The sequence below is a fragment of the Pinus tabuliformis genome, chromosome 8, assembly GCF_031772625.1.
Source record: "Pinus tabuliformis cultivar Carrire ecotype Pingquan chromosome 8, CPIR1, whole genome shotgun sequence".
Classification (NCBI taxonomy): Eukaryota; Viridiplantae; Streptophyta; class Pinopsida; order Pinales; family Pinaceae; genus Pinus; species Pinus tabuliformis.
Genome location: NC_142294.1, coordinates 1,617,930,336 through 1,617,955,821, shown reverse-complemented (window position 1 = coordinate 1,617,955,821; position 25,486 = coordinate 1,617,930,336). Strand labels below are relative to the sequence as shown.

The 25,486-nt window shown below is 38.7% G+C and overlaps 1 protein-coding gene across 2 annotated transcripts in view; it reads right to left on the bottom strand.

Annotated features, from left to right (window-relative positions):
• Positions 1-1,114: 1,114 nt before the first annotated feature.
• LOC149242265 (O-fucosyltransferase 13-like) overlaps positions 1,115-25,486 on the bottom strand; it is a 70,937-nt gene continuing 46,565 nt past the window's right edge. For both annotated transcript variants that reach the window (XM_089374200.1, XM_089374199.1), the window contains one exon: positions 1,115-2,141. In XM_089374200.1, coding sequence (XP_089230326.1) covers positions 1,397-2,141 — 745 coding nt within the window. In that variant the 3' untranslated portion in view covers positions 1,115-1,396. The remainder of the gene's footprint in view (positions 2,142-25,486) is intronic.

The following is a 25,486-nucleotide window of genomic DNA, read 5'->3' as shown; positions in this document are numbered from 1 at the left end:
TTCAACCCCTGCTTGTGCATATTATGAAAGGTCAAGGCATTCAAACAACTCTACTGGTGTTGAAGGCAATCCAAGGCAACCAGGCCTTTTAGTGGAAGAGTCTCCTTGGTCCTATTTTCTTGGAAGTCTGTCATCCTCGAAGATGAACAGCCCTGGACCATTGACTTCAACAACTCTTGGCGTTTAATACGTATAGAGTTTTTTGTCTCTGGAAAACCCCTAAACGTTATCTTGCACTTCCCTTGCACAATAGATGTTATCAACAATTCTCTGTGCAGATTCAATCACAAACTCAAACCAGCTTTACCAACTTATGGAATTTTCGAGTCAGGTGCCATGCACCGTGACTAGAGTTCTGTGAAACCCTTCCCCATCTTGCTCATAGCAACAAATCATAACTTCAAGCAAGTCGAGCCAGCAATGAAGGTAGGCATAATTGGCCACAAGGCTACACAGATAAGCTTGAGTGCCCAATAAACAATGAAAGGTTCCCTTGCATGCCTGTAGCCATTTTCCAAGGCAAGCAACCACACTAAGATATGAACGTAAGTTGATCCCCTTTATGCTATTGCAAGGGATTCCTAAGGATGTCAGTTAGCCCACAAGGCAATGATGGTGCATGGGGCTTGTGTTGGCAGGTAATTTGGCTTTTATTTATGTAGTGTTAACTCTAGGTGTTTTGGTGGTTAAATTCATTGGCTTGCCCCATGGGGCAAATTTTTGTTTATCAAAGCCCACTTTTAAGAACAGACTTCATGTCGAATTTGTTAAATCTATGTAAGCAATAACTGTATATCTACTCAGAGAGGGTAACCTGTTAAATGCTTTTCTTGGTGCAGCCCACCTGCTCCGTACTTTAACATGCCATATTACATTTTATTATATTAACAGAATATCAGAAAGATATTTCCCTCCCTCTCCAACCCCTGAAAATGACAACTAACAAATATTATTAAGTGTGGAAGTATTATTGGTGTCCATCCTCCATTCATCCTAGACATGAAAGCAGCCTATTTCTAATATCGCTTTTGACCATCCTTGTGTACTGCAATGAACGCTACATCACAAACTTTTATAGCACTTAAACCACAAAGTTATAGACCATTACAAAACATAAATTATAAAGTGGTAGCCAATAAAAAATTATATTCCTTTGCTGCAAAACCTCAAAAGATCAGGTTCTCATGTAACTTCAGATTATTATCAGAAGCAACATAATTTTTATAAGCTGCGGTTCCCTTCCCCTCTGCAACTAACAAAACCAATGTAAAAAAATGGCAACAACCCTTTTAAAAAGAACAGAAATATCCCATGCTGAAGATCCACTCCAAAGATGAAATCAGGTTTCTGAAAGCATGAAATATGGAGATAGCATATAACTAAATTATCATCACAATTAATGTGAATCTGTAATGTTGGACACACAAAAGCAATCAGGTAGAGCAGATCCTCTTCCATCAACTAAAGCATCCCTGTGAGCCTCCCACAAATAATCTGCCAGCCTCTCTCCATTGAGACCTTGAGAAACAGCTTCTGCAAAAGCTCTCCTGTTGAGAAAAATTGTGTTTGGTTGCCCACTCAAAGCTCTCATTGCAGCTACCATCTTGTCCATGTTCCCAAAATATGTCCCAATGTATGCCTCACTATTGATGGATATATAGTAGTCCAATGCAGCTCTGCTATTGCCAGGCAATCCCATCAAGCTTGCCTTGTCTAGAAGAGAAGATTTGGTGTAACTGTTCCTGTACACAGAAGTGAAATCCTTCCACTCCAAGAGGCTTTCACCAGCAGCCAAATAGATAGTTGTGTTAGTGGGGATTCCAAGGGCCTGAAAAATAAAGGCTGTCTCTCTCGGAGTTAGAGGGCACTTTCCTCTCTTCCTCCATGCCATTCCAGCATCCCCTGAGAAGCTTATCCTACCATTTCTAGCTTCATTAATTGCATCCAAAGAGCTCCGAGCAAGGCCAGTATACTCACATCTACTGTAAGCTATCATGTCAGGTTCAAATCTCAGATGCAAAGATAAAAAAGGTTGAGGGATCCTTTGTAGCAGTTCAGCTCCCTTTAGCTCAAGATGCCTAACAAGGCGTAGAGCTCTGAAACATGCATGACAGCGAGCTGCTTTGGCATAAAATGGGTGTCTGCAAATTTGTCATAAAGTCAGTCCACTGGTCTACATTTTTTAATCATTAGACACCATATGCTTAAGAAAGCTAAAAACCATGGTTAAATCCCTGGTAATGAACAGATTCAATTGGCTATGAAACAAATTCTGAATGCTAAGAAAAATCCTCACAATAAATCATAAAAATGTTACAGAATAAAATCAATAACATCACATATTCGTATTTCAATTCAATTTCAAATTTAGATATTCACTAAATTCAGGTTTCAAGGCCAAATAAATTATATACACATCATAAATCCGAAGTATTAATTTTTAATCCTAGCTTGATGGACAGAAAAGCTATAATATTTAATGACAGTCAAACATAGCTGTGCTTTCAGTCAATTCTCTATAAAGATGACCATCTCATTGTGCCTTCAAATCTGAAATGCTTAGTTTTCCAAGACATAAGTTTGTGTGACGCTATTGCAATGGGCCAACACCAATAGGAGTGGGGCATGCAGAGATGAGCAAAAGATTTTTCACCATTCACTCCCTTGCTTGAGAAGTTTTGGATCTGAATTTAAGAGAGAGGATGGTTTGAAGTATGACCAGAGCATTTGTGCCTGAGATCATTCAGGGATTCTCAGAACAACTGGATCTCCCAAATCATAGTAAGAACATGGTTGCAGAGAGCCCTGAGACTTACCATCTCAGGGTCCAAAAAGAAAAAAAAACGATGGATCAATTTCTCTGACCAAGAGGAATGCAACTAAAAGGGTTATGGCAACATGAAAATGTCTAACACCTGTGTAATATCTAGTTGAAGGACAAGGCTAACTAAACCAAAGAAAATATGCTAGCAATGAATTAAACATTATAACTCTAGAAATGTCAAGGCATTTTAACTACAATGAAACAAATCTCCAAAAAATTGAAGCTTACACTTACAAAGTTTGTAAACTTGTTGATCTACCAAGAAAGCAGAGGAAATGTTTCTTGGCCAATACTGATGTCAACTTAGATATCACACTCAACATCACAAAGCCTATGGTTTTGAAGTTTTACCATCATACAACCCTCAATTTATCAACTTGAAAAACCAAGATAACAGATTGGATGGAATAGGCTTTTGGAAGTAGTTGAAGATCAACTAAGCCCATCACTAGAGGAGTCCTGATAAAGACAAGTCCAGCCTAGAAGTCTGTCTACATATGGGCAAGCAATTTTGATTGTTATCTCAGTGGTTCAAAGTCACACACAATGAACATTTTGTAGATCAACCTTGGTGCGCATTAGAGTGGAAATTTGGTGTTAACAATTTTGATTCTTAACTCAGTCATGCAGCCTCGAGCTACAAGATGATTGTGTTATTCCAGATTTCGGGTGATGCTTAGACTTTTTCATGCTACCTTCATGTGCACTTTTCGTAGGAAACACTAATCCTGGCCCATCACAAGCTCACTGGCACGATTGGATAGCTAAACACATGTCATGCACAGAAGCACAATAGTCGTGACGAATTTTCTTGCTCTTCTTTGTCTCATCTTACCGATCTTTGTACACTTCTGTAATATAAGATATGAAAGGACAAGAATGGATCATTTCATATTCCCTCCTTATGTTATTTTATCCCATATTCAAATTGTAAAGGGGTTCACATGGTATTGAATTTAGAGGAATGGTAGTTGTGTTGTAAGCTTTAGGTTGAGTTAATCCTCGGTTTTTCCCCCTTGCAAATCTCGAGGATCAAGGGCCAACACATTTCATTAGGCTAGCATTCAGAGGCACTTTGCTTGAGCCAGGGGTTGCACCATAGAGTTCAGGTATGGGATTGGTACTGTGATGTGATCCTAATTCAAAGACAAATATTGCATAGGTTTTTCATCAGATTGGAGAGTTACTACTTTCAGTAGTGCTCCTACATTTTAGGAGATAAGGTTCAGAGACTTGCATCTCAGTGGTGATTGCATACTTGAGATCCTGGCAAGCTCACAATTCCAATGAGCTAATTTCGGGTGACATGCAAAGCAATGTTATTTTTAGCAGGGGTTGCATGGAAAATCTAATCACATATTCGGACTCCTCATTAAAAATCGAGTCAGGTGAGAATAATTTCATAAGCATGTGAGGAATTTCTATATTTCGCAGTGCCACTGCCTACTTTAACCCATGCTATATTTGGCAAGGTTCCCCTAGTTGTTTCAGACATTTTTTCTTATTTTTTAGGTGGCCGCTATTTTTGGCATGCCTATTTATAGTAGGGTGACATGTGGCAATCTCATGTGATGACATGTGGAAACTTTTGGCAGAGACATGTGACAATTCCTGGATAGAGAAGTGGCAGAATCTGGATGCACGTATGAGTCAGTAATGATATGGCAAGCACATGAGTCAGCTGGGGGGGGTTCTTGAGTGAGATTCAAGAGCCCATGCATAAGTCAACTGGAGTCCACTAGGATGCATGCATGGATGTATGAGTGTGTTGGCACACTCTAGGAGTTAATTAGGATGCATTCATGCATGGATGAGTTAACTAAGTGCATGCATTCTCTCTCTACTTCACTTCAGTTTAACTCAAAATTATCTCCACTAAACAAAATGCATATCTTTCTTGTTATAGTTCAACTCCAGTTGGACTAAAAGCATCTCTACTTAGCCATGTGCAGAGCTACTCTCTCTCCACCTCACCCAATTTCATCACCAATTTAGCTCTAGCAAATTACTACTTCACTCCCCTTTATCCTTAGTTGATTAATGCGCACTGGTTTCTCTCTCTCCACTCTATCCTCACTCCAATTAACTAAGTTTTCTTTACTTGCATTGTTAGTCATACTCCAACAAATTTCCTAATCTCCCAACTGTGGGGTTTCTTCTATCGTTTGTTGCCACTTGACCAAGATAGACTCCTAATTTGACTAGTGTGCATTAACACTTCTCCTCTAGCTTCACTCCACTCAAACTGTTGAGAAATCTAAGGGCAGCAAATTAGGTGATTTCTCTTACTTTGATAACTGTTTGGGATGTATTTTACTTACCTTGATTATAATTGGTGTTTCTTATCATCAAACAACTGCCAAACAATAAAGAACAACAAGACAAGAGGACACACGATGTAGGCTATTTGCTAGGGACAAAACCTCTCCTTTTGAGAGGAAAACCCACAAGAACTCCTCTTCTTATAGAACTTCAAATGACAAATTCCAAGACCTATGACCCTTGACCAAGACTCCTCCAAGACCAAGTCAAATTTATCCTTAGAAGAACTTCCTTCTCATCAAGCCATCACAAGTCAAACTTGCCTTATAGCAGCTTCTGCTTCTCTTTTTGATCTACAACCTTGACTGCAACTTCGGACTCTTTCCCCTGCAATTTTCGGCCTCGCTGTTATCCGTGCAATTTTGCACGAATGACCAATAAAGGGCAAATTGAGGTGATACTCTTCTTTGCTTGTCTTGGGCTACTCTCCTTGGAACTTTGGCTTGCAAGAATGATCCTTTTCCACCTTGTTTCAGCCTCCTGAGGTGATTGTACTTCGACTTTGCTTCAATAAATAATGCCCTAATCTCCTCGCACGTGTGAACATATTTATCCCTAACACAATCCTCAAAGATTCAATTTTCTTCTTCTTTTGTTTCTCTCTCCTTCGCTAGATGTACTAGTGTTTCTTGTGTCTTCAACGAACTTGCTTGATGTGTTTTACAAATGACGTTGAGTCTTTTATATATAGGCTTCTTGTAGGCCAACTTGACTTGGAGCATTATGACAAGGTCTTGGGGGGTCTTTGACTCTATTTTGACTCAAATAAATTTTCTTTACAATATGTAACATGCCCAAAAGGGTCTTCCATACCCGACAATGACTCAATTGACTTGTAGACTTAATGACAAGCCCTAGAAGCACTCAAAGGGTGTTTGACCTATAAATAAATTTCCCTTGAGCATGAAACCCATGCCTCAAGAACAATAATAAATTTATTTTCTCTTTAGATCAAATACATAAAATCATGATTACATATGTCATTATGAAGACCGAACCTAGTTACATATTTCGACATTGCCTCTTAACTAGGGAGGTATTCATAATCTATACAAGGTACTTGGACATTCTCAAACTGAAGAATTCTCATAAGAAGAGTTGGATTGGTAAGCCATCTCATAAGCTACTTCCTTAGCTTATGCCAGAGCATCGCATCATACCAACCAGCATTGTTACATAGCAAGGCTTTGACTAATAGCTCTATCTCTCCACAAGTTCAGAGCACAATGTTGGTGAGACCAATGACTGATAGACACTGTCATCATTGTCTCTCAAGGCACATACCCCACCCAGGAATTCACAAGGTATGTCCTTTCAGGACAATTCCTATCTTGGAATGATACATCCTCAAGGAATTTCCTCTTCGACTACTCTTACCTATTGGATGCCCTACCACATCCTTAAAGAGTATCGGAATCAATCTCAGATGCTTACCCAATCCTCCATTCTTTCTTCACAATATGAAGACAAGAATGATGTGTCTATAAAAGGAATATACCCAAGCTCCCTCTTATCCAGGGACTTGTTATCAACAACAACTATTTGCTTTGGTGGAGATCATGTTACTATCAGTTGCTTGTATGGCTCTTGCTTTCAGTGTCATGAATTTCATCTTCATCATGGAGCCTTCATCTTCTAGATTTTTCTTCGTAGGGCATTGGCCATCCATCACTTTCTTGCAACGAACCATAGGGTTGTACCACCAGTCATGCCATCCTTCTCTTCATCATGATTATAATTTCCTTGATGTACTTCTAAAGTCTTTTTGCCTTGGGATTCTTTGATGATATTCATTGCCTTTTGTATTCTTGACACCATCTGCAAGTTTTCTTGGAGTAGGATTTCTTCCATAGTTGTCTTGACTCTTCCCCTTGACCTTGTTGGAACTGGGAGCTTCAACATTTCTTTCTGGCTTCCTCACATCCTTATTGTTTGAAGAATTATCATTCTTGCTTGAGGATTCACCTACATAGCCAAGACCTGATTTATCAAGGGGAGACCTTTGATGACTTAGGATGTCATCTAGGGTTTGAGAACTTTTCAAGTTTTATTTAGCAAGTCAACTTCCTTTTTAAGAAAGACAATTTCTTCCTTTATTTTCTTGCATTCTTCATCTTTCTTTGATAGTATGATCTCCATTTCTTCCTTCATCTTGGTTGCTTCACATGATTGGGCCTCAAGAGAAGTGATTTCTGATCTTAACTTGGTGATGTCATCATCCTTTTCTTCTAGTTGGCATGTCATGGTGTTTCTCTCCTTTTATGCTTCATCAACTTGTCCTTCTATGAATGCCAAAGATTCCATCACCTTCTCAGCTCCTTGTGCTTGTTTCCTTGATTCTTCTAGTTGAGATCTAAGGGAGGAGACCTCTTCCTTATATTGACCAATCTCTGCTTCAAGTTTGTTTAAACTCTTGAGTCTTTCTTCAAGGTGGCTTGACAAAGTTTCTTCCCTTTTCTTTGCCTTATCCAATTGATTTGTCATGGATATGACTTCTTCATGATGCTTTCTTTTGTTTTGATCTAATGGATTTGTTTTGATGAAATTCCTCCTTAAGCTTGGAGCTCCTCATCTCTTTCTTGAAGCTTGAAAAGGTCAACTTCCTTCCTTGTCTTGTCCTGATCACCATCTTGCATTTTCTTCTTAAGTTCCTCATTTTCCTTTTTCAAACTGTTAATCTCTTCCATGGAAACTATAAGTTTAGTCAGGAGATCTTCTTCAAGGTCTTCTTTGCTTTCTTCTTCTTTTAGGTATTCTTTGGCCTTGATGTCATCATTCTTATTTTCAACTTCCTTGATGGGTTCTAGATTTCCTTCTTGCTTTCCATCATCTTCCTGACTAGTGGTCATGGTGAATGCTCCTTTTGAGTGAAGGTCATGAATTTTGTCCCATATACCCTTTGCTGACGAACATTTTTCCCAATTGGCCTTTATAGAATTTGGTATCCCATTCAAGATTGCCTTCATCGCTTTTGCATTGTACTCCTTGGATTCTCCATTCATCATGTTATCAGTGATCATTGATTACCATACTCCAACGCCTTGAGCCATTAAGAAATTTCTCATTCTTACCTTCCATACATCAAAGTTTCCATTGAACACTGGAACTTTCACAACTTGATTGTCTTCAGTTTTCATGGTTGAGGAAGAGACATCTTTAGGAGGACTGGAGACTTTCTTCTTTGGCTTTGCCATTTGTGTTCTAAGGATCAACCTTCAAGTTGTTAGGCTTTGAGTGAAGGTACTGGCTCTGATACCAATTGTTGGAAATACTGAGAGGGGGGGGGTGAATCAATATTCCTTTTCACTTGTTACTTTTACCAGTTAGATCAGTTATATTCAGAACACAAAATGAACAACAATAAGAATAAATGTTTATATTAATTTCTTCAATAAATCAAATACAATATATGTAGGCTCCAACCCTATATCTAGTTCAAGCTCCGACCTGGTTTCTTGAGGACTCCGATCCTCTAGGGCTCCAACCCTATCCTCCAAGGCACCAACCTTGTCTTTTCGAGGCTCCAACCCTCAACTTCACTTCGTCAAGATGTATTTGGTTATACTTCAAGGCTCCCTATGTCTTCTTCAACGAGCCCTATCAATCTTCGCTTAGTCTTCGCTTTAGTCTTCACGTCACGTCATCAATGACAAACTTGATTTCTTTACATGAAGGTGTCTCTGCTGTCCTTCATGGTACCCAATCAAATTCTCCAAGTTACCTCATGATGACATCAGTGATGCATCATGGTCTTCAATGTTATCTCCAAGATCTCTTAAGGGTTCTCAAAATATCTTCAATCTTCTTCAAGGTCACTGCATAAATACTTCAATCAAAGTCTCCAAAACCCTTCACTAGCTTTGATTAGTGATGCACTTACTTGTATGTCCTTGACCAAATTCTTCGTTGTTCTTTGTTCCAAGCTCTATTCACTGTCCAGGGTTCAAAAGAGTTTCTTCAATATTGAACCTTTTAAATGCCAAACTGAGATTTGCCCAAACCTTTAGCAAGTCTGCCCCTCAAGATCATAGTCTATCACTATACACCGAGCAAATCCGAGCTTGAAGGAGGTCTGAGACTAAGGTTGGTTGCTACAAGAGTTTATATATATAATCCGAGTTGAGTTTGCTCATTATTCTCAAGCAAAAGTCCTTCACCCAAGACTGTGCCTTATATTGCCCACGATCCGAACTTACAAAACAACAAGAAGTCCAAGATTATGTTTTGTAGCTCCGAGGTCATACAAGCACGAGGGTTCAGTACTGAGGGTGATCTTCTAGTGTTCTCAAACTGACTGTCCTTCAATCCTTGGCTATCCAATCCGGCCTTTATGTGATGATGTCCTACAAAATAGAATGTTTGTCCCACAAAAATAACCGAGGTCCAAGTTGTTTGAGCATTGTAGGTATGTATTACTGTGACACATCATAAAAACAAGGTCCTGAAGTATTGCTGTGAGCCATCAACACAATCCGAGCTGCTGTGATAGAAGTATATAGGTCTGAGTTTGATCACAACATTATTCTGGCTGCCTAGAGGTGTTAATCTTGTTTTATAAACCTAGAAACATCAGCTGTATTATGCTCCTCTTTATGTTCACGAGTTGTGAACAACAACCCTTTTCCCTGTGCTTGTTGATCGTAGTAGTGATCTGAAAATGAATCTCGGCCTACGTATAAATAGGCTTCTTTGCAATGACAAATGAAGGGACATGTCACTATATAGAGGCCGACTTGTGTGCCAAAGTGTAGGTCGGCTCACTGTTATTGTAATTTTCTTAATCTTTAAAATTCAATATTTCACAAACTACTAGGAGTTTCAGGACAAATAAGGGCTCATTGGAAAGAGGAAAAAATCCTCTTTAAGATGGTCTAGGTCCCATGTTGAAAGGTTGCCTCCAAGATACCCAGTTTTATTTTTCTTTGCAACTGTCCTCAAATTTTTATGTGCAAAATGTGATTAGGACAGCAAGGGCTTCTTCATTATCATATGTCACCAAGTGTTTTTAAGTGAGGTCTCCACTTGTTATGTCTTTAATCATCACATGTCATCAAGTGATCTCCAATTCCTTCAATGTCCATGTCATCAAGATAGTGCAGTGATGTGTCATTAATCATATGCAGCGTTCATCAATTTGTTAGAGCAAGAACTAGATCATCACAAGGAGAGATTCTTCATCAAGAGTCACTAAGAGCATCAATAAGAAAGACTCCTTCATCAAGACTAAGGACATCATCATGATTTCTAGGGCTTCTCCATCAAGAGCAAGGATATAAGAGGTTATAGTGTCTTCATGGTTAGTTCAAGGACATCTAGGACATTATGAACAATAGGCATCTAGGACAAGACTTCTTCATGGCTTGACATCATAATGGCATCATTAAAAGCTTGACATCTTCATTAACGGTATCCTTATCAAACAAGAGGGACTTGTCATCATGATCAAGGACATCATCATAATATGCATGATGAGGTTATGATATCACAAGAATATTTGCCATCCCAATAGTACCATATTGACATCAATGACAACCTTGATTAACAATCTTCTAGTCCACATCTGGATTTTCTTTACACAACTACCTCTTCCAAGTCATGTTTCTTTCAGGATCTTCGATCCATTCTCATGAGTACTAGTTGTAGGTGACATCTACAACTTTCTTTCGGTAGCCTTGTATTCACCCAACCAGATGTTCAAATATTAAAATGAACATCAAATCAAAGTTACCTTTTATGATGGCCTTTCATCATGACATCTGCTTGCTTGCATCTGTTGAGAAATCCAATAGGGTGGAAAGTTAATTGATTTCTCTTATTATGACATTATCTTGTGATGTTTTATTATTAGTTTTCCTTTTTTCGATTTATCTTTTTCTTATCATCAAGACTAATGCCAAACCACAAATAGAAAAGGACACGAGATGTAGGCACGCAGCCAGGGAAAAACCCCTACGTAGGGGAAAACCCAGTCAAGTAATTCTTCCTTTTGTAGATTCAAAACAAAATTGAGACGACCAAGACCCTCACAACCTAGAATAAAGACTCCTTCCATCCATCAAGTCATCCTTGTTACATTATTCTTCAGTTCCGAGTTCTATGAGTAGTATTTTGTTCTTCAGTCTGTTCTCAACACCTCATTCCTACAACAATATGATAACCCTTGACATATTTCGGTATTATGCTTTAATCCTGCAATAAGATCATGTTTCGGTCCTGTAGAGGTAGTATTCATGTGATAACACAGTCTGCAATATACTTCGGTCATGTTTCAGTTCTATGGCAACCTTCTCATGCTACGGTCCTTACCATGCTTCGATCTATGGCAGCCTTCTCATGTGACATCCTTACCATGCTTCAATCCTATGGCAACTTACTTTTGTTTCGGTCCTGTGGCATCCCTCATCATACTTCTATCATACTTTATTAGTGTCATCATAATTCGGTCCTACAATGATCTTGAAACAGAGTTATACTTCGGTTCTGTATTGGTAGAGTAGTGGTGTCAAACTTATGATAACATGTTCTTTTAGTAAACTTTGGTTCTGTAATGATAGCAAACACAGTCCTGTAATGATAGCCCAATAGTCGTATAGTCCTCTTATCCGTATTATCTTCCACATTGTAATACCGAACTTCATCTTATGGCTTTTGTGGAGCGAAGTCAACACGTCTATATATAGTTGTTTCCCATAGAAATGAACCGACATGAGTTAATTTAAGAAGCCAACTTGTAGAGTATTTGTTTGGAGGCCGACCTTGCAAGGTACTTGATGGAGGAATTGTTTGAAAAAACAAATTTGCATTGACTCAAATAAAAATCCTAAAGCCTACAATGGAGGCTTGACCTATGACAATTGGCCCAAGCATGAAACCCATGCTTTAACAAGTCAATTTAATTAATAATAAAATTTCTTTTGCTTTCTTTTGATAAATATATTTCATGAAGACAGAACCTAGTTACATTCTTCAACAGCATCATCAACATCCTTCACATTCATAAACACACCTCCAAGACTCTAAATGTCAAGGGTCTCCTTCCTTCTTTATCAAGGTTATCATACCTTTTTCATGGAGATGTCATAGCTAATTCTTCTAGTCATCGGATGTTGATCACTTATCTTATCTTATGTGACTATAGTTGCATTTACCATGAACTCTTCTTCCTTTCTTCACATATTATTCCCCAGGAACTTCTATACATAGTTCCTTCATCTTTGTCAACCACCTCATATTCCATATGAGGACATATTATGTTGATTTCATCTTGTCAATATGTGAACTAGTTCAAAATATATGTCTTCCTGCATCTTTTTAAAGGAAGAGATCCTTCTTTTTCGATCATGCTCATGAGATAGAGCATTCAACCATGCTATCTACAACTATATGACGACATGAATTAATCTATCAAATACATACATACATACCTCTTTTCTCCTTTTGGTCATCTAGGCAGCTTCATTTCCTTGCTTGAAAGTACTTCAATCATTTTGACATGTTGCACTCCTTTGTCATCATACCATCATCCTTCTAAACAATGGATCCCACACAAGGTGGAATGTAGACCATCAGCGAGACACTTGCTTCTTCCAAGTAGAGGTGAACCTTCTAATGAAGATTCCAATGGAGGATCTTGATTATCCTCATCCTGCAAATGCTCCTTCCTAAAGATGATGATGTATGATGATTTATTTCTATCTTTTATCATGCTAGATTACTTTCTTTCAACCATACATACTACTTATTGTGGTTGACCCTTTCCATGCTTTCAATGAGGTTACCATGAGCTACTTTATGTCTATCATAATGATTGCTATGACCATGTAGACTTCTACTTTAGCTATTCTTTCAAGCTTCCTTAGTGATGTCAAGAGCTCTTATCAACTTCAATTGTATGACGCCATCTTTTAATATGATGCATCTTGCCATACTTACAATGCTTCTTATTTTGATAGCAACCTTTAACCATAGTAGAGGTCTTTTCACCTACTACTTCTCCTTTTTATGTACCTAAGAGACCTTAATAGTGAAGATTTATCCCTTCCTTCTTGGATTTCTTCTCATTAGGTTCTTCTACTTCTTCGGTGACATGGGCTTCATAACTTTCTTCTCTTTTCTTGTTGTCCTTCTTTAGTTTAGGACAATCTCTCTTAAAAAGCCCATATTCCTGACACCCATAGCATTGGATCTTTGACATATCGGTCTTTTTTTTTTGAGGACCAAACTTCCCAAACTTTCCTTTTCTCCTAGCCATGGTAGCAAATGCTTGAACTTGTTCATTTGATGCCACAACACTTTTTACCTTTAACCTAGTTTCTTCAAATTTACATAATGATCAAAGTTCACTGAATGGGGTGGCTTCCTTCTTTCCATAGATGCTTGATACAAAGTTGCCCCATTCATCAGGTAGAGAATTGAGCACAATGGTGGTCATTTCTTTATCGGTCATAAAGTATGAGGCTATTCCTTCTTCCTTTGATATCTTCATCTTGTATAGTTCGGTTCTCAAAGATATGATTTCTCCAGCAGTGCTGACGGAAAACAATTCTACTCGCTTATAGATTTCTTTTGATGACTCCAACTTTGCTACATAAGGAATGAGGGATCCTTGATAGATTCTATAAGGATTCTTTGAGCCCTTATTTCTCCTTTCATATACTTTGACAATGCTTGAGCTTGCTCTTCAAATGGTTTGGAGACTTTACACTTGACTTAATTTTGATAGATTCAGACATAGATATAAAGGTACTTACTTGTCAAGTGAAGATACTCCTAGGTGATGAAGTCTTCAACTTGATGCCTTTCTTGGTTTTGATGATAGTTTTTGATGATAGCTTCCTTGAAGACGACAATACTTCTTCTAGAGATGTCTTTCTTCAAATATGCTTGAGATGTGATCCTTGATTCAAAGAGAGGGAGAACACCTTGATTCCTTTGATGATGATGGCAATGCTTCTTCTTCCTTCCTTGGATGATAATGTAGAATGTGGAGGCTTCAAGATGCTTCAAATGTGTAGTCCTTATTTCTTTGAGTGGAGGTAGGGTTCTTCTTGAAAGTAGAGTCTTTGAGGTCTTCTTCTTGTTGTTTCTTCTAGATGGTGTGATCCTTGAGATGAGATAGGTAGTCCTTCTTGATGCTCCTTAGATCCTTTCTCTAAGATGATGTGAAGACTAGTCCTTCTTGATGGTTTGATGTCCTCTTTGATGTCTTGACTTCCTCGATGATCCTTCTTCAAGCCGCCTTTCCTTGTCTTGTCACCTTAGCTCTGAAACCATGTCGAGAAATCTAGGGGCAATAAATTAGGTGATTTCTCTTACTTTGATAATTGCTTGTGATGTATTTTACTTAACTTGATTAGCTTCTTTCACTTGATTATAGTTAGTGTTTCTCATTATCAAACAACTACCAAACGATAAAGAACAATGAGACAAGAGGACACGAGATGTAGGCTATTCTTCAGGGCCAAAACCTCTCCTTTTGAGAGGAAAACCCACAAGAACTCTTCTCTTCTTATAGAACTTCAAATGATGAATTCCAAGACATATGACCCTTGACCAAGACTCCTCCAACACCAAGTCAAATTTATCCTTAGAAGAGCTTCCTTCTCATCAAGTCATCCCAAGTCAAACTTGCCTTATAGCAGCCTCCACTTCTCTTTTCGACCTGCAACCTTAACTTCAACTTAGGCACCTACAATTTTCGGCCTCCCTATTATGCCTACAATTTCTCATGTGTGACCAATCTAGGGAAAATTGAGGTGATTCTCTTCTTTGCTTGTCTTGGGCTAATCTCCTTGGAACTTCGGCTTGCAAGAATGATCCTTTTCCACCTTGTTTCGGCCTCGTGAGGTGACTGTAATTCGGCTTTGTTGCAATAAATTTTGGCCTAATCTCCTCGCACGTGTGAACAGATTTGGCCCTAAAACAATCCTCAAAGATTCCGTTTTATTCTTCTTTTGTTTCTCTCTCCTTCACTAGATGTACTAGTGCTTCTTGTGTCTTCAACAAACTTGCTTGATGTGTTTTACAAATGAGGTCAAGTCCTGTATATATAGGCTTCTTGTAGGCTAACTTGTCATTGTCCCTAGGCCAACTTGACTTGGAGCATTATGACAAGGTCTTGGAGGGTCTTTGACTCTATTTTGACTCAAATAAATTTTCTTTACAATATGTAACATGCCCAAAAGGGTCTTCCATACATGACAATGAATCAATTGACTTGTAGACTCAATGACAAGCCCTAGAAGCACTCGATGGGTGTTTGACCTATAAAAAAATTTCCCTTGAGCATGAAACCCATGCCTCAAGAACAATAATAAATTTATTTTTCTCTTTACATCAAATACATAAAATCATGATTACCTATGTCATTATGAAGATCGAACCTAGTTACATATTTCAACACAAACTTCATTCAAGGATACTTCATCTCATTAGCTTCTCCAGTGAAACTCAAGTGCTTAGCTACTTCACTCTACTCTCTCTCCAAATCAAGAGAATTAACATTCACTTAGACTAAGGCATACCTTCACTTGATGTGAGTTGGATGGCGAGTTCACTTAACTAAACTAATTAATGTGCATGAGGATGGTTTGCATGAATAATTTGGCCTCCCTTTCTCACAAATGCACATAGGAGGAAGTTTTTGTGTGCTGCTTTATGTATTTATCTTGCAGATTTACAGAGAAAGAAATGCATGCAATTCTAGGGACACCCCCTGAGGTTTGCAAGCACCAACCTGAATGGAGAGAAAATTTCGCATGTGACACTATCAAGCAGATTCCTCTAAATGTTTACACTGAAATTTCTACCACAAGTTCATCAAGTTACTCATTTTCTACAAGTGGATATCTGTGCTAACAAGTTGTTCATATCTCATTGAACAATTTATCTTATAATTGAATTAGGAGTTGAGTTGTTGCCTAAATCATCATACCAATGTGTATGAAAAATTTATGAATTCATGTATGTTTCTATCCAGTTTGCTTTTGGTATTGTATAATTGTTGTGCCATTGACTTTACAATGTATTTGAGTTGAGCTTGTCATAACTATTGTTGGGGTCATGCTATTTCAACAAGGGATGTATCCGAATCAAGTTGGTAATAGCATGTCCTCTTTCAAAAAGTTGGTAGAGTTTATACATAATTTATTCTAACCCTTAGACAAAAATGGAGATGTAGGACAATTTGGAAACTTGCATGGAATTACTTAAGGCAAAAATTGCTAATCTTAAAAACAAGGTTAAGACTATGGATGGACAATTGAGTCTTGACTGATCCATTTGTTGCAGACATTAACATCCTCTGTCATAGTATTATAGGCCACTATCCACCACCAGCACCCTTGGAGCCATTCCAACCATAGATCTAGTAGTATTGGAGGAGGTCTGTCAGTGAATCTCTGTTCTTCTTTCAAAGTGGAAAAGAAGGTGCATATTTTACCCTACAAAGGTCAGATTGACACCCAACAACTTGATGATTGGTCGAGGTGGTGAGATTCCTTTTACATTATGATAAAAGATCCAAAATTAACCATAACAACATAATTAACACCAAGTACAGCAAATATAAATGGGGAGCATGGATCCCAAAAATAATAATGATGATAAGTTAAACAATAATTCATATTAGGAGAATAGCCCTGAATAACCTCAAAGATATCAATATACAATGATGATTAATCATATACCAATATGTGGACCAATGACTATAACAACCTACTATATACTAATTCTCACTCATTACACTTTTAGGCCCAATTCTGGGTTAATCTACTCTTCACTCTTTCTCAAGTGACATATCCTAGGAAAACCCCCTGGAACTTCCCCCTATTTTAAGGATCGTACCCAAGGTAAACACTAGATTCTTCAGGGCACAAGGCCATGTCAACAACAAGGCTTGAAGCTATTACAACAATATACTCATTGCAGGAACAAAACTTTGATGGGGAGGATAAAGTTCCTCCTCTCAACTACCCAAGCTAGACCTGATTGACCCGCCCACTCTTAGACAAGTGATCGCTTATAATAGCTAGAGTGCCATACAACACTCTCAATTTGGCTTATAACATGGTACACCCCACAAAGAGTTTTTCCCTCCAAGTTTTTAGTTGAGTGTTGCTACATGAAGTGCTCATCTTCCCATGTGGCTTCTTTCAGAAGCATCTTCTTCCACTTAATGAGGTACTCTATGATAGTTCTATCACTACGATGATCAAAGTGGCAATCAAGAACTGATTCAAGTTCTATAATTGGCTTGCCCTCCTTAGCCAATTCATTTGGCTCATAACATATTGCCACACTATAAAGATATTTTCCCTCCAAGCTTTTTAGTTGAGAGAATCAGTACATGTTCTATCACTAGGATGACCAGTGTGGCAATCAAGAACCGATTCAGGTTCTATAATCAGCTTGCCCTCCTTAGCCAATTCATTTGACTCATAACATGTTGCCACCCTATAAGAGATTTTCCCTCCAAGATTTTATTCAAGAGTGTTGCTACATGAAGTGCCCATCTTCCATGTGTCTTCTTTTTGGAGGTCTCTTCTTCTAGTTGATGAGTTAATCTATAATGGTTCTTGTTACCCACCACTAGTGGGTGACACCCATAAGAGAAATTTTCTCCTATATTTGTCTTCAGGTGGCAACCAACAGCCCCTCGCGGCCACCAGACAACTCGATGTGCCACCATTCTCTGCCACCTGATCCAGCCATTATGTGCCCTCACCTATCTATAATGATCGTATGTTTGAAGGTGAGCCTTCCAACCCCGAAGGTATGGCTTTTCATTATGTAATTGGGTATTTTTTGCTTACTTATCATGGACACATCTGGACATAGAATAGTGGGGGGATTCTACGAAAAGAATGGGCTTGGTCTGTACTCGTCCCCTTGTCCAACTTGGTGGTTAGTCTTGTATCCTAGTCCCATGGGATCTCCTTTATTGGCTAATAGCTTTAGGAGTGGCACTACATGGGAAACCCTGCTTTTGGCTGCATGGTCCCGCTTTCCGACACCACATACATCACTCTGCTCCGCTCATTATAACTCTTTTCCACATATTTCCCATCCAGGTCCACATTTGTCCATTGGGTCCACAATGTTGGAAAATGTAACTAGGTTCAGACTTCATGAAATGTATTTGAGTCATCTTGTAATGTACTTGTCAAAAGAATAAAGAAAAGAATTATTTTTATTATTATTATTATTATTATAACTTATTAAAGCATGGGTTTCATGCTTGGGCCATCATGTTTAGGTCAAAGTCCCCATTAAGGACTTCTAGGACTTATTTTGAGTCAACAGAGTCAATGTACTTTTAAAGAGACCCTTCTTGGGCTTTTGAATCATGTAAAAAGGTTAAGTATTGAGTCAAATATGAATTATGTCGCCTCTACATCAAATCGGCCTTAAGATGATCAAGTTGGTCTCAAAGAGGGCTATTCGAACTCACCAAAGGACTATAAATGAAGCAGTTCGAATTCCATTTCAAGCACTCACTCACAAGCTAGTTCAATATCTCTTGAAGCTGGAAAAAGTGCGCAATACAGGAAGGAAGAAAAGGAAGTGCGAATTTGGTCTAGGAGAAGGAAGGGAAGAAGATCAAAGTTTTGGTGCATTTATCTCTCTATCTCGTGCCCTAGTTTGGAAGACCAAATTTCCCTTGTTGATGTTGTAGCCAGTTGTCGTATGTTGTTGCTGCCAGATCAAAGTATACGTCAAAGTTGTTGGTTCTGGGTGTTGCTGCCTCAGGAAGTTGTATTGGGCCAAGATCGAAATTGCTATGTGAAGATCGAAGTTTTTCAGTGAAGATCAAAGTCTCCTAAGCAAGGTCGAAGTCGTTGGGTTGAAGAAAGTGTTGCTGCCAAGTCAAGTAGGATCATCTGCAAGAGAAGAGGAATGTTGACTTGGTGTGGAGGAAAGTTTGTGTCAAGGTATAGAGTCTTGTAATATCTCCGGAAAACTATTGAAGGAAGAATTACTGACTGGGTTTTTCCCTGGTTATGAGCCTATATCTGGTGTCCATTGTTTTATGTGTTATTACTTTGGTAATTGCTTGATGAACTAAAAGAAAGAAGATATAAAGAAACATAATAAGAATTCAAGAACATCACAAGTAATTATCAAGTATAAGAAAATCTTTCTAACTTTCTGATTTTCTAACACACAAGGAGTTAGCTTCCCCCTCCCCTTGTCCACACTTTGGGTCGGGCCTAGAACAATGCCCCGGAGGTTGATGCAACGAAAAAGAAAATTGAAAGCATAACGTAGCCACTTACAACAGGAAATGTATCATAAAAAGCAAAAGATGGTCGGGACATAAAAATTTAGCACGTGGGCAAAAGCCAAACATGAGCTCTACCCCTTATCATTATGGCCATCACCCTAGTTCCTAGGGCCCCCTATGTGAACCCCCTTCATTATTAAGGAACCCATGATTGTCTCAACCCCTAGTGGTAGACAAATTGCGCAACCTTAAGGGGGTACTCACTGTTGTATCATACACATCATGCTCTCATTCCTTAGAGCCCCGAGTAGTTAAAAGAAAGATAAACCAATATCAGCAAAAAGGCATATGAAAACGGGTGGAAAAACAAAGTCTGGGGTAACTCATGTACCACGAGTGCTCCCTCCTACATCTATACACCCATGTGTGAGGTTCCTTCATTGTCGCTACCCTTATACCAGGGCATGTGGCTTGGAGCCTTCCCTGCCACCCCACTTTGTTCCATCATTATTTCACATAACACCTGCCATTTGACGGATGTACCATGGACCTATCACTCCCTTAGAGGTTGAAAACACCTAATAGGGTCCTTTATTGACCTCCCTTTTGAGCCTAGGAACACTTGTACATTCTAAAGCCCATTTGGAAGGTCATGCCACTATGAAGTGTCCACATGGACCCCTAATTTGTAAGCTTATTTACTCAATTGCACTAATGAATTGTTGTACTAGAAGGCAAGGAGACGCATTGGATCTTATACAGGATAGCAGATGGGTCTTCACCTTGGGTTTGACCTCCCTATACGGGATCCAACCCTCCATAGGGTCGTGATGGCACTTGTAGGGTGAGCGTTGAAAGCCATGGGCCTCCTCCACAAGCAAAGCATTGATTGCCATGCCATGGGATTCTTCAGCACCACATTTGGCTTGCTCGTGCCCCACTCATGCAGAGATGATGATGCACTTGGACCACATTGCCCAGCCGGCCACATGTTTACACCAGACACTTGGCATATGATCCAAGGCCCAGATGAGGTTTTGTCTCACCTAGGGAGACATGGGAGGGCTTGTATCATCATTCTAGCCCCTATGGATGGAGTTTCGACATGTTGACCCTATTGGAGCCACTTGGGAGCACCACAAATGTTTTGCTTGGAAACCGAGGGGCCAACCCCTTGGTCATCATTTTTAGAGCCCTCTTCTTCATTCCGACACATGAGGAACATTTATTGACTTTCTAATGGCCCTTTGCACCATAATTCTATCATTTCAACCTCATTAGGAGGGCATATTATGTACCTTTTGAGCTATTTGGTGGGCTTGTCACCAATTTTATTGTTATTTTGCACATTAGTCTTTTTTAGGGGCTCATTAGGCTAATTAGGCCCATTTGAACTATTGGAGGCTCATATAAGCCTCATTTGTTGAACATCATCACTTGGTTTTCAATTTCTCTTGTGAAAAGAACTCGGACCTGCAATTTTGGACGAAATTTGGATGTTGGGATGCACTTTGACATTTGGAAAAATTTTGCTATCTTTCTTGGAGCTTCTTTTTGCAATGTTAATGGATGGATATACTAGCATTGTCTTGTAAGTGCTCTTTAATGCTATATTTTACCTTGTTTAATGTCTAATGTATGGAATTTCGTTTCATGATGCTAAATGTACACTCATTCAATGCGAATTTCTAAGAACATTAGAATTTTTGGAAGAATTTCATGCATTACTCATAGGCAATGATGAAAGAATGTTCCTAGAGGTCAATCTTGTGTATTGCATCCTTGAAACTCCATTAAACATTGTCATCGAAGTATAAAATCCTCTTGTAGCTATGTTGTTGCTTCTTCTAGGGCTAGCGAAGTTGCATAGGTCTCCTTGATAAAGCGAAAATCATCAAATCAAAGTAAGCCTTGACTCCATATTTCCCAATAGACAGGCACTGGTCTAGAAATCCTTGGTGATCATATCACTTAACGAAACATCATTATTTCACCTTCTTTTCTCCTCATTTTTTCATCCCTTCAAGAATAGGTAGCCCCTATAGGGCTTGGTGCGAAATTCCCTAGGAGTGAGATCTCGCAAAACTAATCTGACAATCTCATGTGTTGGCATTTCTTCTAGGTCTCCTCATGTTTTGGGGTCATTATCAATGTTGAATTTCAAGATATTTGATGCCCTAGCCATCGTACCAAGTGGGAATTCTTGAAGTTGCTTTGACTTGGGGATTTCTTGAAGGTTTGTGCTTAGCTAGTTGTTTAAGAACATCATAAAAAGCCTTTTCTCTTAACTACCCTATGTTGAAGAAAGTGTAACTAGGTTAGGTCTTCATAAATGTACTTTTGATAGTTATATTTATTCAAGAAAAGAAATATTATTTTTGTTATATTTATCAATGAGTTTCTTGCTCATTGAAGTACGTCAAGCACATATTTAAGTGCTTCTAGGAAGTCAAAGAGTCAATGTATATATTGAAGACCCTTAAGGGCATGTTACACTATGTATATACTATAAACTTGTATAAGAGTCAAAGGAAATATCTCCAAGAAAAGTCAAGTCCTCTCCATGCAACGACATCCTCCTAGCAGCAAAATGGATGAAGAAACACCTACAGTCAACAAGTCGGCCTCAAGTCGGCCTAAAGGAGGAACAGTCCCCTATATATAGAGGTTGTCCACTACCTCATAACAACCAATACTCAGCTCTGAAATCAGCGAGCAAGAGAAGTCAAGGAAAAGTGAAGAAGGACGAAGTTTAAGAGGTCTCCAAGTGCAGCGAAGAAATAAGGAAGAAAAGCTAAGTTTTGGGACTGCTTCTAGGGCAAAGTACAGTCACAAGTGTGAGAAAAAGGAGGGTAGTTTGCGGTTATATCAGCAGCAAATCACAGTCATATATTCATCTTGGTTTGGGCTTGAAACTTATACCTACAAGGCCTCCCACTAGAGCGAAGAAGAAACTCTCTCATACGAAGGAGAAAGGAACCAAATACACTACTAAACCCCCCACACGTGCGTGAATTTAGGCCTGCAGAACTGTCATATCAAGTCTGTACCTACACATTGAAGAAGGAGCTCGGTTGGTAAAGAAGAAGGAAGAAATCATCATTAGTGAAGGGCTTCACTAGAGATCAAGGATAAGTGTCTCTTCTAGGGCAAGTACAAAAAGGACTACCAAGAATTGTAACAAGAGCAAAGTGCCGGAAGGAGAACAAAGTGTCGAAAGAAGGAGGACTAAATACCGAGGAACAAATTGCAGGGAGGAAGGACTTGACTTGTGCTTGGAGGATTTTCTAGTCAAGGGTCTAGGGTTTGGCATTGATCGATAAGAAGCTTAAATAAGAGAAATTTACGAAAGGGTTTTCCTTTCTAAGAGAGAGAGGTTTTGGCCCTGGCAGAGAGCCAATATCTTGTGTTCTTGTTTCTTATGTTTTAATAGTAGTTTCATGAAGTAAACACACACACTAATAATAAGAAGAATATCAAGCTAAGATAAATTGGAAAAGTGCTTCACAAATTGTTATCAAGTTTAGAAGAATCCTATTATACATAACTTCCCTTGATTCTTCAACATGGTATCAGAGCTTAGGTGACACATCAAGAAAAGGGCATCTCAAGAACACTCATCAAGGAAGGACATCTACAAAAGTTGAAGCATCAAGCCAAGAAGTCTCAATCTCATCAAGGACAAGAAAGGACTACAAGAAGACTACAAAGCAAAAGGAGAAGCCTTTTGTATAAAGGCACCTACAAGAAGAGCAAATCAAGGAGGGACCTACATCAAGCCACACCATCTTCAAAAGGAAAAGCACTACAAGCCAAGTCATCAAGCAATCAATCAAGTCCATTTGAAGAAAGCAACTTGAAGAACATCAAGATCCAAGGAAGGCAAGCCATCAAGTCTTCAAGAAGAAAGCAAGTCCACTACATCTCAAACTCTATCAAGTAAGTATATGTCCCCTTCTGATTATACATCAATGTCTTTTTGCAAGGAAAGCAATAAATTGGTTGGGACCACTAACTTCCTTGCATGGAAGAAGAGGACTGATTTACTTCTCAAGGAGAATGAACTTCTAGAACACATCAAAGGGAATATCACTATCCCTGCTAAGGAACAAACTCAAGCCTTAGCCAAGTACAATAAGGATGAGACAAGAGCTCAAAGGATTCTAATAGAATCCATCAAAGACTCTCTCATTCCTTATGTCTCCAAACTTGAAACATCAAAAGAAATCTATGACAAGCTAATAGAGCTATTCTCGGTAAGCACAGTTGGAGAAGTGATATCTCTTCAAAATTATTTGTATAAGATGAAGATATCAAAGGAAGGAATAGCTCTATATTTCATGGAGATCTCTGAGATGAGGGATCAACTTCAAGAGCTGGGAGAAGTCATGTCTAACAGAGAAATGACAACCATAGTACTCAATGCTCTACTTGAGGATTGGGGCAACTTCACATCAAGCATATATGCCAAGAAGGAAGCTACCCCACTAAGTGAATTATGGTCTCTATGCAAGATAGAGGAAACTAGACTCAAAGCAAAAGAGGATGTGGGATCAAAGGAGCAAGCATTTGCAACCATGGCCAAGAAAAAGGGAAAATTTGGCAAATTTGGTCCACGAAGAACAAACAATAGAGATATGTCCAAAATCCAATGCTTTGGATGCCAAGAATATGGACACTACAAAAGGAATTGTCCAAAACTTAAGAAGGACAACAACAACAAAATAAAAAGGGAAGAAGCTCACATGACTCAAGAGGTGAAAGAAGAAGACAAGAAGCAAAAGAAGGAAGATCCTCCAGATCTCTACTATGACTAAGTCTACTTCTTTACTTAAAGTCTTCTTTCAAAGTTTTGAGTAGTATAGGAGCATGTAGGAATAGAATAAAAATGCATGGCTAGAAACATCTTCTAGAATCTAGAAGCATGATGTACATAGAGTTCAAAATACTCATGTAGAAGGAGCATTTAGAAATAGAACAAAATGCATGGTTAGAAATATCTTCTAGAATATAGGAGCATAGTGTACATATAGCTCAAGATATTCATATAGAAGGAGCATACCTATTATAAGACCTCATCCATGATAAAAGAATAAGTGGTCATGATTGTAAATCCTAGAAGGCCACCATCATCAAAAGAAAGAGACATTTGCAGGATGAGAATCTACAAGATCGTATGACAAGAATCTTCAAAAGAAGGTTCATAAATAAGAGCAGATGTGTCAACAAGAATTCCATTCATTGAATACAAGGAAGAATGATGTGCAGGCAAGAATGGATGAAGCAAAGAAGGGCTACATCAAACAAGAAGAACCATCAAATGAAGCTAAGATGATCAAAGCATAATCAAGATGAGGTATGTATGCACTAAAAGGTAAAGTCGTGTCATCTTATATATTATTAAAGTCATGGGAATAAATCTAAGACATGATCAAGTACAAAAATATCTCTTTCACCGAAGACATACTCAAGAGCATGTACAAGTCAACAAGAGAATTGCTCACATAAGGAGCATAAGGTTGTTGACTACTCCATGAAGCAAGTGAAAATACTCTCCTAAGGAGTACAAGATTGCTAACTAAAAGACATGTGAAGAAGAAATGTTGACTAGTTCAAGTAAGCAGGAAAAGAAGAAAGTGCTCTCATGGGGAAGTATAAGATTGTTATCTAAACAACTCAAGAAGAAGCAAATGAAGAAAGAGATAAAGCATGTGAAGAACACCATGGTCATAAGGAATCACTATCCAACAAGATCCATTAAAGACATCTCCCGAAAGAAGGCATGACAACTCTGACAAAGGAAGAAAAAGATCAAAGGACCCTTGACACCTATGAAGGCCTTGGATATATTAAGGTGCAGATAGCTTATTCAACTCAACAAAGATGTCATGATGAAGAGGCCATCCAACAAAAGCACTATCTAATGTTGAAGCAAGTCAGGATGAAGTCACGAAGGGCTACCAAATCTAAGCATGGAAACAAGCAAGTACAACTAAGCATCTATGTGATAAGTATTCTAAAAGCATAGACATATGACAAAGGAGTAGCCAGATGATGAAAGAACCTGACACACATCTAGAAGGATACTTTCCATGAAGAAGCAATGACATGACAAG